This window comes from Bidens hawaiensis, unplaced genomic scaffold, assembly GCF_021521415.1.
Source record: "Bidens hawaiensis isolate Kalapana, Puna unplaced genomic scaffold, B.hawaiensis_p1.1 tig00004242_1, whole genome shotgun sequence".
Lineage (NCBI taxonomy): Eukaryota > Viridiplantae > Streptophyta > Magnoliopsida > Asterales > Asteraceae > Bidens > Bidens hawaiensis.
Genome location: NW_027491253.1, coordinates 1231513 through 1247679, shown reverse-complemented (window position 1 = coordinate 1247679; position 16167 = coordinate 1231513). Strand labels below are relative to the sequence as shown.

Sequence of the window (16167 nt, the reverse complement as noted above, 5' to 3'; positions counted from 1 at the left end):
TCTCATGAAGGAGTCCTAACTAACTGATAACAACGACCTAAGTTATAATGACATAATATGTTGCTGATCATAACGCAACGTGTCACTAAATGTTGTTGGAAAACTTTATCAGTTGACTCATAATTTATTAACTTCATATAAATCCAATATTGAAGACTTATTGTGATAAAGTCAGCTACCCTTATTTCTTGAACAGTAACAGTTCAAGCGGAGCTGCATTAGAATTCGATACAAGTCTAAATTATTGTTCGCTTATGACTTAAGAACAAATAAAGGAAACTAAACTTTTGTATCGAATGCATTCATGATATGCTTATGGATCCACTAATTAAAGGTCTGTCACCCATAAGTCTCCTAAATGGCCAATAATAGAGACGGGTTTTACCAATGACCAAGAACTGCGTATCGTACTATGAATGATTAATTATTAATTTTTCCTCATACGTTGAAAAATTTGTTTTGTCTCTAAATACGTTCATGCATGCCTAAAGACGTATAGACACTAATTATACAAATCAACGGTAAGGGCTTATTTGTCAATTTGATCCTAAAGTTAGGTTTTAAATTTGAGTTGTAGTATGATTAATGGGGGTCCTGAGTCGAATATTGATTCAACGACTGTATTTCTCTGCTGCAATTTGGGTTTAGAACTAAAATGAGTATTAACCTCTGATCAGACTAATCTAATGCTCATAATAAATAATTACTAGGCCAAGTGGGAGAATGTTAGAATAAATATATTTTATATATATTTATATATGGCCCTTATAATTATTTATCTTATTATTGATCATTGACCTAAATAACCTTATGTTTATAACTGGTAAATCCTTGATGGACGGAATTACCCTTACTAACATTAATAGGGTTTCCCCTTGGGTGTATATATAGAGAGCTTATTAGAGAGGTTAATAACTAATGATGAATAATAACACCATAAGAATCATCCCCTACCTCTCTCCCTCAAATCGTGTTCATCAAGAACACCTAATCTCCATCCTAACCATACACCCTAAAGGGGAACTCGATCAGATTAAGAAGATGTCAATCTCAAACATCACTGGATTAACAGGTATTACATATTTCCTTGTTTACATTATATCATCGATTATAGAAACTGATCAACACAGGGCTCAAACATCGCCTCCGTCACCACCTCCAATCAGCAGGTTAGAACAAGCCACGACTTACACTTCACAGGGACTCATTTTGCCAACACCCAAATCTTCACACCCTCAATAGCAAGCCCCATCCACAACCTCCTTACTATAAATACACACATCAATTTCCATTCTTCACCCAAAACCTTCGCGAAAATGCTTCATATGTTGTTCGCAGTCGGCTTCTCAGCGGCACCGTTGATCCTGCTCGTACCTCCTGTTTGTTGCATCTATAGAAGATTTATTGCGCGAATCCACCGTTTACACCAATCGGATTAGTCCGGCGTTACGGTACGCGTGTTCTAGGGTTTTGAATTGTTTGCTCTGCAATTCGACTCCTTAAAGTGATGCTTACTCTGTTTATTCTCTGTGGCGGGAGTTCACCGATCGGATTTACGCAGATTTGTGGTATGTGTGCTTGCTTGTTGAAATGATTCATGTTTCATACCTGTTGATTTTGATTATTTAATTCTGGATTGTATATGTATATACACATAGTTTTTTTTTTTTTTGGACAATTTTTTGTGTTCTCAAATTGTTAATTACGTAATTTCATACTATGACAATAAATAGTGTAGATTGTAAATAACTAAATATGGGCCTGATTAGGACTTTCAAAAGGCTAATGTATAGATGCTCACGTAAACAAAGCTTATTTGAAATTGGATTGTTTGTGAAGGAACCAAGTCGAGCTGAGCTGGCTTGGTTTGAAAATAAGTTGAGCTTGAGTCAAGCTAAGCTCGCGTGAGTCGGTTTGTTTGTGAACTAGCCGAGATGATAAAGTGGGTTTGCTCGTTTAAATTTTGGTGTTTTTATTTTGTAACTCAAATAATAGGTCAATCTTAATCTATTGGGTTGCTTGTGAACTAGCAGAGATCATACCTAGGTGTAAGTTTACGGCAATGAAAATTTATCTGTTTGCTTGTTTGACTCGTTTTAAAGTTATTATAAATTGCATTTATAAAAAAGTAAAATTTTAGGTATATGGTTTCGGTAAGCGAGTATGTCGTTTCTTGTAATTGGACCGGATATAAGCTAATCCCATACCCAGAAAATGTTCTTCAGATCTAATCATCTAATCACATACCAGACTCAATACCCGTCGTTTCGGATATTGTAGCACCCTCATTTTTTTCTCCCAAAAATAATATTTTTCAGTAAGCTTTCTTTTAACAGCAGAAATTCCCACTCGTATGTTAATAGATTATAAAACCGTTTAGATAATTATAAAACTTGGGTGTTACTCGTCGTTCTTTGCAACAAATTATAAACGAATAATAAAATTTATTATAATGCACAAATAAATAATTATAAAAGTGAATAATCCAAATGCAGCCTGTCATGTGAATTGTCTACGCGTTCCTCACTAACTACATGCTAAATTCATCATTTATTAAAGCTGCATAAGATAGAAGAGATACCTGTAAAACTAGTAATTATTTTGATAATAAAATCAAACAATCATTTGTTGCAAATCATGATTCAAGACTAACACAAAATTAAATAGCTTATCCTAACGTCGTGCCTATGGTTTTTAGTAATCATACCATCATATCGTTCATGTCATGGGGCTTATTATTTATTTTTCTATGTTTTGCTATCTTTTAATCATCGTTAAAATACGTGGGGGTCCTTGGGATGTTAGATCCTTACATGGATAAACCATGAGTATCAGGGGAAACTGGAAAGCCCACTATAACTGAAAAGCAGTTCACTGTCGTCATTAGATGTCGTTCGTAAACAACATGTAGCAAGTACTTCAACCGTGTGGCTCAAAGCATTCACATTATGTCTTTGTTTCCAAACCTAAAATTACACTAAAAGTCGCTATATTTTCCTCTCTTTTTCAATTAAATAATATTTTTTATACCTTTATCATCATCTTTTGCCTTTGAAAATTAAAATTGGGTCAATAAAAAATAGCTCATACGCAGATTAATATAAAAACTCAAACGTATTAATAGATAGGCCTATAAGGCTAAACCAATTAACACTTAATAAAAAAACAATGGAAAAAATACGATCATAAGTGATCATCGGACTTCTTCGACCCTGGTTTCGCGTCGTCTCTTCCTGTTCAGATTGTTCTCCAACCAGCGAGATAATGACCTCACGGAATACATAATCGAGTCTCCAATCGTAAATCGTCATTCAATCATCGTGCCATCCATTTTTGTTTGATTTTGATTTTGGAATAACAAATAGAATATGAGTAATAACAAACCGAAAACTTCTAAACCCATGAAAAGAAAGTTCTTGGCTCTATCAGTAGATGCACGTGCCAACAATAGGCCCGGTTTGGGGCAGTGCCATCCGTGCAATGGCATGAGGCCCAAAAGGTCAAAAGGGCCCGAAGAATTTTTTAACTTGTATATATATATACATATGACTATTTTGAGGCCTAAGCCCGATTTGTTAAATCCAGAAGAAGAGCAGACTCAATTAAATTCTGTTCACAACTAAAACTCTATTAAATTCAATTTCAATACAAACAAAAAATTAATAATAAAATATTTAGTAAAATAAAAAGCACAGTTGGATTATTATTTAATAATGATATATAATTATATTAAATCAAGATATAATTGAATGAATGTTAATATTTTAGTCTTTGTAGTGTATACTGAAATAGGATATTATAATTTATGTATATTATATTATATATAAAATAGATTAAGAAAATATTATGGCAGGTTACAATCGGGTATATTATCAGGTAACTGGGGCTACGTAATCGGGTAATTGGATATATTACAAATCACAAGCCTATCTCAAATTCATGAAAAATTTCAAAGGTAATCCCAAACCCGTCCATGCCCTATTGGGACGGGTATTAACCTAAGGAGGAGGCCCGAATTTTATCTTGAACGAGGCCTAAATTTTTTTCTTCATTCTCGGAGACGGCCCTGGCCAACAAAGTACCATTTGTCAGGTTGGCTAAGTTTTTGGTGTTAGTGTTTTACCTTTTAAGCCATTTGGTGACTAACACTTAAATATAAGGAGGCTATGAGGTGTCTAAAGTGTTAAAGCTGATTTGGCAAATGTTAACAAGTGGGACATCACTTCCTTTATGGGTTAATGGGGCGTAAAAGACAAGTTGGGTTAAAGTGTTAACGGACTTTAAAATCCTCTATACTCACATACAATAATTTAAGAATTATTTTTAAATTAAACTAAAAGAGGTTAAGCGGGGTTAAACAATTTCATTTAGGTATAGATGAAGTAAAAAAGTGGTAAAGTAGGTGATACGACATGAAGATAAAAAGCATAAATGTATACCCCATGACCTAACATGTATGTAGATGTATTCACTCAACATTAGCTAAGAGAGTTTAATCAATGTTTTTCACATGTATGTAGATGTATTCACTCAACGTTAGCTAAGAGAGTTTAATCAATGTTTTTCAGGACATATTTGATTAGATTTATCATGGGTTTTTGTTTATCAAATATTTGAATAGATTTATCAAGGGTTTATTGAAATTTGGAATAGTATTAAAGGAAATAATAAATTGAAACGTGGATACTTGGAGACTTAAATTCAAGTCTCGAACCATTCTATCAGTCACTCGTGCATTCTTGGAAACATATATATGTGATGTTGTTTTGGGAAAAAGGTGAAGTTTGTAGTCAAAAGGTTGACCAATTAAATCGGTTTCCACATCACTTCTATCAAATAAAATTTTGAATTAACTAGAGTTGTTTAGTGGTTTATCCAGAGTTTCACTTGTCTTTGATTTGTTCAACAGTTTTCCCTTTTTACTTTTTAGTCAATTAATTGTGATGATAAGTAAATTGATTTTGCTAATATGGGCTGGTTATTCTTGACAGCTTCTCTATCTTTATCTCTATAATTACACTAAAAAATACTACTATTTTCTCTCTCATATACAATTAAATAATACTTTTTTACATCTTTATCATTATATTTTCACTTTTACCCGCTCACAACCATTTTCAATTATATAAATAGAAGATGAACAGTGTTTATCAAAATTTACCCTCTCCTTCATTCACAACCACTTAACATTCTCACTCACATAATTATAAAGGAGCTGCCGAGAATGCTTTTAATTGGGTGTGTGTTGAAAATCATTCTAATACTTGATATATTGTTAAATTTGTTTTTTGCAAGTATCCTGCTACTCATTATATGTCGAGTATTAAATATGCCCGCATATATCAGGTATACTGTTAGATTGTTAAAAATTACAGGCTGGGATTTTAATTAAGTACATTTCTTAACATTTTTGGTTATATATAATTTTATTGCTCGATAACCCAAAGACAATGAAAATAAAAATGTAAAGAAAAATGTTTAGAGGGCCCAGATTTGATGTTCTTCGATGGAAATTGACGGAGTCGGTTGTGAAAGAAAGAAACTTGAAGCATCTATTTATTATCATGTTCATTGTGTTCCTTGCATTTACTCTTAGTGATTTCTATTTCAATTTTTTGGTTTGTCGTAGGATTGAATAAATTGATGAAACTTGCAAAAATCTTGAAGAAATTGTCAGAAATTGAGGCTTGATGAAGTTAATAATGGAATGAAATTAACGGTGGATCGGTTTGAAGCATCAGTGAATATAGAATTCATCTGAATTTATCTACTAATTAACATAAGAAGAATTAAGGGAGTGCAAAATAATTAGACAAATTTAAAAATTATTTGACCATAAAAAATGCATAATTAACGTCCATGTAATTAAACCATATATGAACTATATTAGTACAATGGTATGGTGTTTCCTTCACAAAGTGTAAGATTTGAGGTCGTTAATAAATTTAGATGGAAAGTTGGAAACATTTTGTTGTTTAGATAAAACTGTCCTCGCAATTAAAAAAATTGATAAAAGGTACTATTGGTTGATTAAAATTTTCATTTATTAAATAAAAAGAAGGTATTTTTTATATGAAACCTGGTGTATAAATGTGTATGTGCCATCACTTGCTCAGTTGCTTGTTTTCGCACAATGACAAACCACCCCACCTTCAAGGGATGGCTACCTTTCCTTTCTCATCACCCATATTGTCAATGTTGCTATTCATCTAATAATCAGTGTTCTCCTTCATATGCTTATAATCAAAACATTACATCATCATCATTACCTCAACTGAAAGAAGCTCTTCCTCTTCTTAGCAAATTAATTGACACTACTGACCATCACCCTTCATGTAATGATCAAGCCATGGAAGATATGTATAAAAACACTTGCACCTTTCCAGCCACACATTCAGAAGTGAATGTAACCCTAAATATAGGCCCCCCTACTACTACTGAACATAAGGGCATCAATGGTGATGAAATGCTTTTAGGGTATCCTAAAAAGAAGGGTACCAATGGAGTAGTGTTTCATTGGTACCCTAATGGTTCTGGCTACAAGGGTTTTAAAAGAGATGATCAAATGCTTTTAAACAAGGTTAATAATAATCAGTACTGGATTCCAAACCCTAGCCAAATTCTTACTGGTCCAAATAAGTTTTCTTGTCCACTTTGCTCCAAGAACTTCACCAGATACAATAATCTTCAGGTATGTACAACATCTATATATATGCAATATTAGTTACCCAAGCAGTAGTTATATACACAATAAACTAAACCAAACTTTTTAACAAATAACTAAATACACTATATATCTCAATCTAGAGTCTGTTTAGTGTGTACTAAGGTGCATATAGCTAGATATAATATTATCATATTTTACTATATTGAATGTTAGATAATAGAAATGGGAGTCTGTTAATAAGGTGTGTATATTTAACTATTATCATAATTTAATATATTGAATCTGTTAGATAATAGTATATCCATGTCCTTGTGTATCAACATCTTCTTTCAAAAGAGAGATTAACGAAACCGATCAATTCTAGTCACACAAACACATATGTATACTTATATATACATGTATATTTTAAAGCTTGAATTACTTCAAACGTATTAGAAAACAACAACTCGTCCATAAGAAATTATCAGTTTGATCGAAAATCTATACACTTTTCTTAATTATGACTATCTTTTGATTTTTTGATAGTAGCAATTTTTTTATTATCGATGCAGTAACTAAACAATGTAACTTCTAGGTGTTAACCTTACAATATTCCATTAAATTATATAATATTTGTTAAATCATGAATGCCCACTTTGATCATCTTAAACAGCCATTTGACCTAGTTGATTAAGATATAATCATTTCACCCGGCCTCACAAAATGACTATAACTATAGCTCAATCCAAAGACATCGTGTGAACTTGTATATCTAATTTGGCATGATAAAATATCCAGGACTTCAAATAATGTTAAGACGTTGGTGACAAAATAAATGAGTTACTTGAAAAAATTTGTACTCATTTGTCCACGAAACTCGCAACACATTGGCCAGAGTTTTCATTAATTAAGAGATACAGTAAAGTGAATGTGTATTATAAAGTCAGATATTGTTTTCAAGTATATATTTTGATAGTTCCCAAGCTAGGATTCTTATAAACAACTAATATTTATAAAGAAATCTTGGAAGTTAACTTTTTCATACCCATTATTCTTGATTTGATGGATTAAATTCAGTATTTCACATCAAACCTCAAGAATAACATGAAGATTTTAAGGACAGCAAAATAAAAAATAAATATGATATAAAAAGGACAAATATGTCCTTAGCATTTGTTTTGTTGCATGTTGTTCAGATGCTCCCATGTTCAAATATATCTGAAAACTACAGTGTGTTACTGTAGATATGGATGGATCAGAAGGGTAAATATTGAAGAGATAAAGTAAAATCATAATGAGATTCATAGTCAAACACCATGTTTGCATGGTCAGTGATGATCCATAAAAATACATGTGATGATTACTGTTACATTAATATTGTCAGTAGATTCTTGTCTTCCATGCTTACCAACTCATGTTTCTTTGTATAAAGGGCACTTTGTATTATGCACTATGCACCATCTGCTAAAGAAAAAAAGCCTGTGTTAATACCAATTTCATGTTTACTGTTTTCACCAAAGAAAGTCACCATGTGCAGCTAGCTAGCTAGGGCGAGTCCATCCCAGTTACGGTGGGCTCAGGCTCGGGTCATTTTACAAACCGAGCTAATATGTTGAGCTTGACTTATCAAAAACTCGAGCCAACTTGTTTTTTAAATTAATCTTGCATTTTTAAACATATTGATATGCAGTATTCACATAATGTAGAATTTATAAACTACAAAAATTTATAATTTTTCCATATATACTAAAATTTGGGTTACAATATATATGTATTAAAACATGAGCTCTAATTTAAATTAACCATGCAAACGTGAGACAACAAGCCAGCTAAGAGACCAATTTCGAGTGAGTTTTTTTAGTATGGTCCAATGCGCATTTACAAATTTCTTCACCTCGAGCTTTTTGAACAGTCCCTGCGTGTTTTAGTTACGTGATTCAATTCCCATGAGTTTGTACCAATTTCTCTTGCAATGCGTGTTTCTAATGTTCGATTATTATGTATGAACAACAGATGCATATGTGGGGGCATGGATCACAATATAGAAAGGGACCTGAGTCCTTAAAGGAATCCCAGCCCACAGGATTGATGCTAAAGCTGCCATGTTACTGTTGTACACCAGGGTGCAAGCACCACATTGACCATCCCATGTCAAGACCACTAAAAGATTTCAAAACACTACAAACACATTACAAAAGAAAACATGGGATCAAGCAATTTGTGTGCAGGAAATGTGGGAAAGCAATTGCAGTCAAAGGTGACTGGAGAACACATGAAAAAAATTGTGGGAGGTTTTGGTATTGTAAGTGTGGTTCTGATTTTAAGCACAAAAGGTCACTAAAGGATCATGTTAAGGCATTTGGCCATGGTCATGGCCATGGTGGTGCTTCTGGTATAGATATCTTACAAGAACAAGAAGATGATGAAGATGAAGGCATGTTATCTGAAATTGAACACATGCATGTAGCTTGATTTACTTAGAGTTTATGAAGTTAATTTGGTGAATGTTTTTGTGGCGTTTGCCTAGATGTCATTTGTAGGTAGATCTAGGGGTAGGTTGTGTGAACCTTGTATATTGTTTGATCTATCAGCTTTTAAATATCTCATATATTGTTGCAAAACAATCATCAACATGTTAACACTTTTGACAGAAAACGTAAGAAATTGCAAACTTTGATCATGATGAGTTTAAAACACTAGTTTTAGTAATATTTTTTTCTTGTGTGTGGCCATAGGGAATACAATTTGTTCCATATTTTAGTGAAATCTGATAGAACATAAATGTTTAATTGTATATTAATGCAAGTTAGAAGGGGTTGAAATGCACATTTCATCAAGATTATTCTATTTTCTATTGCTAATTCACCTTGATGGTTCAAGCCGGTGAAGCCCACAAAACAACGAGGATCCAAGGCAGCAGCCCTAGTTACAGGGTCCCAAGGGCGATAGCCCATGTCCCCTAGTGGGGTCCAAGAGGCAAAGCCTGTGACTTGTTTTGTTATGCATTGGTAGTTGCTTCAAAATAACCAAGTTAAAGTTGCTTGAATTATCATACTTAACTTTGATATTCGGTACCAAAAGCGGTCTTCAAAACCATATTTGGTATTTCAAAAAGCATACATGAGTCTCAAGTTAACGAAACTGAAATTACACTACTGTTTGCATTCTAAAGTATGAAGATTCGTACTATTTGAAGGGATATCAAATAGTGCTGATTTAGTGCTCCCCATACAAGAAGCTCATTTTAATGGTTCCCATTTAGACTAACTGAATAAGTGTGCTACCTTGAAATGAAGCCTGACAATCAATCTCATGCGCTGAACAGAGTGGACTGGGAACTCTCATGTATTGCCATACATCCACACCCATTTATCATTATTATTCGAGAACAACATCTGATTATGTATATTAATACACCGTTATAACTCTCTTAACTTCTTGTGGTACTCGCCAATTACCAGCTATCTCCTTCTTTCATGTATCATTCTTTACATGGCACCCTTTTGTTGTTTCTAGATCAAATAATGGAGGAGCTCACATGATCAGACCGCCCATCAATCGTACCAAAAAGTGCTATGTATCTTTAGGATTAATTGAACAACTAGCTAGCAAGGTATTAAGCTCACTATTGGGAGTGGGTGCGCTTCTCTATGATATATTGTAGTTTGGATCCATGATATTGTTTATGCAAAAATATATGTTGGTTGCAACAAAGTTAGTGTAATCTCTGATTATGTGAAATGTTTTTGGACTCTACATGTTGCTGTATGACTTGTTTAATTGATAATATGTACCCAATTGCAGATGAAGGTAGATGTGCAACTTCTTTAATTGATATTATGTATACAATTGCACATGATCAAGGTGAATTGAAATTAAACATTATATGATTCTACCAAGTCCGACACATCCGCCATCCTCAGGCATTATTACCCTGCAAATATGACTGAGTTGAAATAGAGCCACCACCTTCGATATCTAGTGACGACTTACGTCATGAGTCTCTGGACACCTTCTAGCATCGGAGTATAGCCCACACAAACAATTACCTAGGCTTCAATTTTGATCTTCTCCCTTCTTAACTGTTTAGCCATTTTTAGGGAACAATTCAGATAAGTGAACTTGGCAACTTGTCCGAGTATCAACCCGCTCTTATACCAAAAACAGAATTGAAACTTGCCTAGAATAATTTAGTCTAGGGAAAAGGATTTATAGTTCTGATAACTACATCAGTAAACCAACTCAAATATACTAATGGTTGATATTTGTAAAAGTATGTAATGTGTAAGTAAACAAGCAAAGATTCAAGTTCAAGTCACCATTTGATCCGAAACTACGAACGCAGTAAATGTATAACTGATGTTACAATAATATGTATGGTTCAAAATTCAAACACTTAATGGTCTCAATTCGATTCAATTCGGTCTATCCAACAGTCTTAAACGACTCATGAATATGCTTCAATGTGTCCTGATCCTTCTTCCATTCAGCTGCAGGGGCCATCACAAAATGCGCATACAACTTATTCTTGGCACACGTAACCGATATCAAGCTATGCGCACTCGCACTATCGATCTCATACACGTAATAAACCTGCCCCTTTTCATCCTTAGTCTCTTCCGAGCTCACGCTATCCGCACTCGCAATCAAATCCTGCAAGTTCACATCCGAAAGAGCCAAGTTGTTTAAAACAACTTCCTTTGGAGCTAACTGCCTAAGCCCACCAAGAAACGTTAAGTACTCTTTTTCGGTTCGTTTCTTTGGGTTATAGAATTCGCTATCGGTTCCATTGGTTCCCTTTTCGACTTTTGAGACTAGTCTTTCTTTCCATCCTTGTGGAATGTCATAGATGTATTCAGCTGAGGCTTTTTTGTCTGAGTTGCCACCGTAGCCACCGTAGTTGGCCGCGCTAGCAGCTGTACCGTAATACGTTGCGTATGATTCAGCTGCTAGCGGGGGCAAGGTGGTGGTGGATATAATAGTGGCTGCAGCTAGTGCAGTCGCGGTTAAGGCAGTTGTGGTTATGTTGGGTAGTTGGAGTTTGGTTGTGGATCGGATGGGGAGATGTGGTTTGTTTGAAGTTGATGTGGTGGTGGCGGTGGTGGTGGTGAAGAGGGCTGAAGGTGAGAATACGGTGGCCATGGGATTGGATTGTGGATTAGTGTGTTGGTTAAAGGTGTTTGAAGGTGTGTGTTATTTTGTCAAGTGGAATGGTTTGTGATTGGTGGTGAATTGGTGATGAGATTTTTCCTTATCCATAATAAGTTGGGGAAATAATGGAATGGTCCCTTTGTTTTTCTAGTTTTGGCATATAGAAATCAGAGAATATCTCATAGAATAGTACTAACTTTTAAAACTATCACTAAATCTTTAAATCGGGTCTCATCGATTTTTTGTGTGTCAGGAAAGAAATGGAGAATAAGATGTGCGGGTCGGAATTTACAATATATGTAGTTAAATTTAAAAAAACGTTAATATATTAAAATTTAAAAATAAAAAATAAAATTCACGTCGTCACTCAGTGTCAACTTAAAAAAAAAGATAGAAAGATTTCCTATGTGAAACGAAAAAGAAAAAGGTTAAAGAAACATGTTAAAACCATTAATTTAATAAAATATGAAAGCTGAATGACTTAATCGGAACAATTTTTAAGTTGAATGTGGAACACTTTTCTTTTTATCACTCTCATGTTATTAAGTAGCTTTTAAATATTGTTTCAAATGCTATGTAAACAGAGAATGTGGCATGACTTAAATCTATTATAGTTTGATCATGAAACATTGATACTAGGAGATTTTCATTTTACACATGCCTCGACATAAAGTTTGGAGTAATAGATGAGTTTCACTCTTCGGAAACTTACCACAAACTTTTTGGAGTTTATTAGTTTGTTTCGCGTATGTGCTGCACGTCAAAACAGTCTGGGACAGAAACAGAGAAAACTAGAAAGTGTGAGAGAGGGGCCTGTCTCAGGATTGAGTTGGACTGATTGTGTAGATATATTGGGCTTTGGATTCCAATTCATCAAAACAGTTTTGGGTCAATTGTATGCGACACTAGAAGTCTAGAAGTGCAAATACCACTTAACCGGTTTTAAGTGGAAAAAGCTAACCTTTCATCTACAAGTTTTGTTCATTTTCACTCCTACGTTAGAGTTCCTATATCCATACTCATACTCCAAATTATATAGAAAATTAAATAAACCCTCATCTGGGGTTCATATATTCATCATTTATCTTACACTTTAATGTGGTTGTGAGTAGGAAGAGTCAAAGAGATAATATTAATTGATTATGAATATATGCGGGAATCTGATTTGAGGAATTTTTAAAAGTAAGCAATTTATTTACATAAATTTGCATTTTTGTTAAATGATATGGATGAAAATGGGGATTCCAACATGAATGCACTAAACCATTGGGATTCATGTAATTGTTCTATGATTCGTTAATCGGTTATGAGTTTTGTGATTTTTGGATTCCCATCATGTTGTTTTGATCGTCACACACTGGATTTCAAAGGAGTTGCTTCAAATTAACTGTATCAGTTAAACATGGATTTTATACTTTTTATAAGTTTTGTTTTCTATTACTAATATCACTGTCAGTAGAATTGTTAGAATTGCTTTTCTGTGTTTACTGTTTAAATACATGTAGTTGTTGTTTAGACAATTGCTTTCACTTCAAAAGAAAAGGAGTGAACATTAATACAACAGTTGTACAACCCGACATTACATGTAAACTAGGTGGAGAAAATATTATTGATATAAATGAGACCTCCCATTTTGAAAGCTTTACAACATTTGATTTAATAATGCAGCATTAAATAACAAACAAACATTTATGAAGATGGACAGTGACGGGAAAGAAGAGGCCAACAACTCCTGGAGCAATTGTTGTTCTACAAAAGTAATTCATTTCTCACATGACCTGTTACCTCCACTTCATAAATTTCAGATTTGAAAAGATCTTATAGACTACATATCTCTTTAGAATTTCAAATTTGGTTTCGATTCATAACACTCGATTATTGTCATCCGAAACAAATGTCATGTAAGTTGAGAGAGAGCGATTAAAGAAATTTCTAATATACCGATTTCTTTAACATAAAATGTAGTTAGACGATGGTTTATGTGTTGATCAGAATAAACAAAAATAACTAACATGCGTTCAAAACTTGTACACGATGGCATCCCCTCAAGTTAACCCTAACATGGAAACCAAAACTGTAAGTTGATATGAAGTACAAGTGTGAGATAGCAAAATTGAACATCTTCAACCACTCAAAATAACACTCAATTCAATATTTTTGGTCTGCTCATGAAAAAGACTGTATTTAACAATATGAATAGCAGCTTGATTATTGCATTTGAGAGGAACAGTAGTAAGACCAAGAACATGAAACTCGAAAAGCAAACATGTTAACCAAGCTAACTCGTATGCCACACGATGAATGGAAAGATGCTCAACTAACATGCGTACAAAAGTTGCGCACTAAGGAAAAACAGTTGTTCGGATGACAAGTAATGTAACATCCTAATCGAGCCGGTGTTACCGTTAAATAAACTCAGAACAAAACATAAGCATTTTGATAAAAGAAATCTAAAACATCTAGATTTACAGTTGATTACAAAGTCATTTAACATATTAAGCCAAATAATATTAATCGAGTAACAATACAAAAATATCCTTACATAAACAGGATCTTACATTACATGGCACATCTCCACGTCACATATTAACATTTCAGATTTCATAATATTCAATTGAATTCTTATTTAAAAAAAAAAACTTAAATTAAAACCGCACACGCAGTTAACGGCGCGCATTACACTAGCAAACTTGCATTAACGGCGAGCCACAAAGACAATCATTATTGCTAAACGACGACGCTTCAAGGTGATCAAACGGAAACCCTAACGGAATGGCACCACATAAATGATTATTACTCAGATCCAAATGTCCAATATACCTCGCCGACGATAACGACTTCGGTATCGAACCTTTCAGCTTATTAAACGATAAATCCAAAACAGAAAAATACGTCCTCGGAGTAAACACATCCGCCAAGTAACCGTCAAGCGAGTTCCGGCTCAGGTTCACAATGTTTAAACCGGCATTGCTTAACAAACTCGCCGGAATTGAACCGGTGAGTTGATTACTGTCTAAATTGAGCGTAGACAGTACCGGCATTGAACCGATTTGAGCCGGAATTGAGCCGGAGATTCGGTTAACTGATAGATCTAAGTCTGCTAGACGGTATATTCCGGCGATGGAGGTCGGAATGGTACCGGAGATTTGGTTACGATTGAGTAAAGCTCTGCTCATCATCGATAGCTTTCCGATATCCGTCGGAAGTACGCCGGAGATCTGGTTGTTGCTTAGATCTAAATGCATTAGACTCCGGAGGTTCACAATCGACGCCGGAATCTCGCCGGAGATTTTGTTATCGGCGACGTTAAGAACAGTTAGTTTTTCCAGCTTTCCGATGTCGGAAGGTAGTTTTCCGGTGATCTGGTTTCCGATTAGGTCTAGGATGCGGAGGTGAGGCAGAGAAGTAATGCACGCCGGAATCTCGCCGGAGATTGCTTTCCAGTCGGCGACTACAAGCGTTGTGAGCCGGTCTAGATTACAGAGTGAAGGTGAAAGTGAACCGGTCATGTAACCGGACCGGCCGGCTTTTTCGAATATTTTATCTTCGGACTCGCCACGTAGGATAATATCGTTGACCCGATTATCAGTCGGGTCGCAGCTGACACCGTACCAGTTAGTGCAGCAGTCGGTGCCGGTCCACGTGTTAAAAATGCCCAAATACGGCTCGGTTAAGCCGGACTTGAAAGCCATTAGTGCTTCACGGTCTGACGGCGTACATGAGTTGACGACGGTGAAGCTTACGGCGGCGATAAGCAGTACCACCGCCAGATATACGGCGGTAAGTTTCATTTTGTGTGTTTTTTGTGTTTCGAGTATGGGTGGATATATACGTGGAGTGTAAAAGAATACCCTTGAAGGTTGGGATAATTACGGTTTAGGGACTTCATTGTTGTCGTTTGATGGAGGAGCACGTGACCACTGAACCCTATGTTTGCAAGCGTCTTTGTGGTGCTAAGCTGGACTGACCTCACCACACTAGGAAAGTATTTAATATTGATGAGTGATCATATTCATATCATTTTTGAATAAAGGACTTGTATTATTTAACCATCATTTGAATTAATATGAACGACAATAAGTTACTAATATCATTTGGAAAGTCTAAAAGCTATGCTAAAACTCAATTAAAGGTCAAACTCATATGAGATCAATCTCGACCGAGATGAAGTAATGTAGCCAACGTTCAACATGTTTGCGGTAGGATGTGGTCTATCGAGAGGGTGAGACAATGTCAAGTCTTTTCGCTTTTCCTAGATGAAGGTTTACAGTATAGTTAAACTTAAAAGTATCTATATTTTGTAAAGGGAAAATTCTCAAAATGGCCCTATTTTAGAAAAAGATTCTAATTTTGTCCTCCAAAGTTAATAA

General features: G+C 34.7%; 2 protein-coding genes and 1 pseudogene across 2 annotated transcripts; 1 reads left to right on the top strand and 2 right to left on the bottom strand.

Moving 5' to 3' along the window:
* The first annotated feature begins 6133 nt into the window (after positions 1-6133).
* Positions 6134-9118, top strand: LOC143625807 (zinc finger protein WIP4-like). Its single transcript, XM_077096046.1, has 2 exons — positions 6134-6691; positions 8660-9118. Exons 1-2 carry the CDS (start codon positions 6134-6136, stop codon positions 9116-9118), a joined length of 1017 nt encoding a protein of 338 aa, XP_076952161.1.
* A 1953-nt stretch (positions 9119-11071) lies between these two features.
* LOC143625806 (thylakoid lumenal 19 kDa protein, chloroplastic pseudogene) lies at positions 11072-11877 on the bottom strand (annotated as a pseudogene).
* Positions 11878-14478: 2601 nt separating this feature from the next.
* Positions 14479-15588, bottom strand: LOC143625805 (uncharacterized). The gene has a single exon (XM_077096045.1). It carries the CDS (start codon positions 15586-15588, stop codon positions 14479-14481), a length of 1110 nt encoding a protein of 369 aa, XP_076952160.1.
* Between the last annotated feature and the right edge of the window lie 579 nt (positions 15589-16167).

Coding starts and splice junctions, on each gene's coding strand:
- LOC143625807 (XM_077096046.1), top strand. CDS start 6,134: ATGACAAACCACCCCACCTTCAAGGGATGGCTACCTTTCCTTTCTCAT. Junction 6,692..8,659: donor CCAGATACAATAATCTTCAG/GTATGTACAACA, acceptor TATGAACAACAG/ATGCATATGTGGGGGCATGG.
- LOC143625805 (XM_077096045.1), bottom strand. CDS start 15,588: ATGAAACTTACCGCCGTATATCTGGCGGTGGTACTGCTTATCGCCGCC.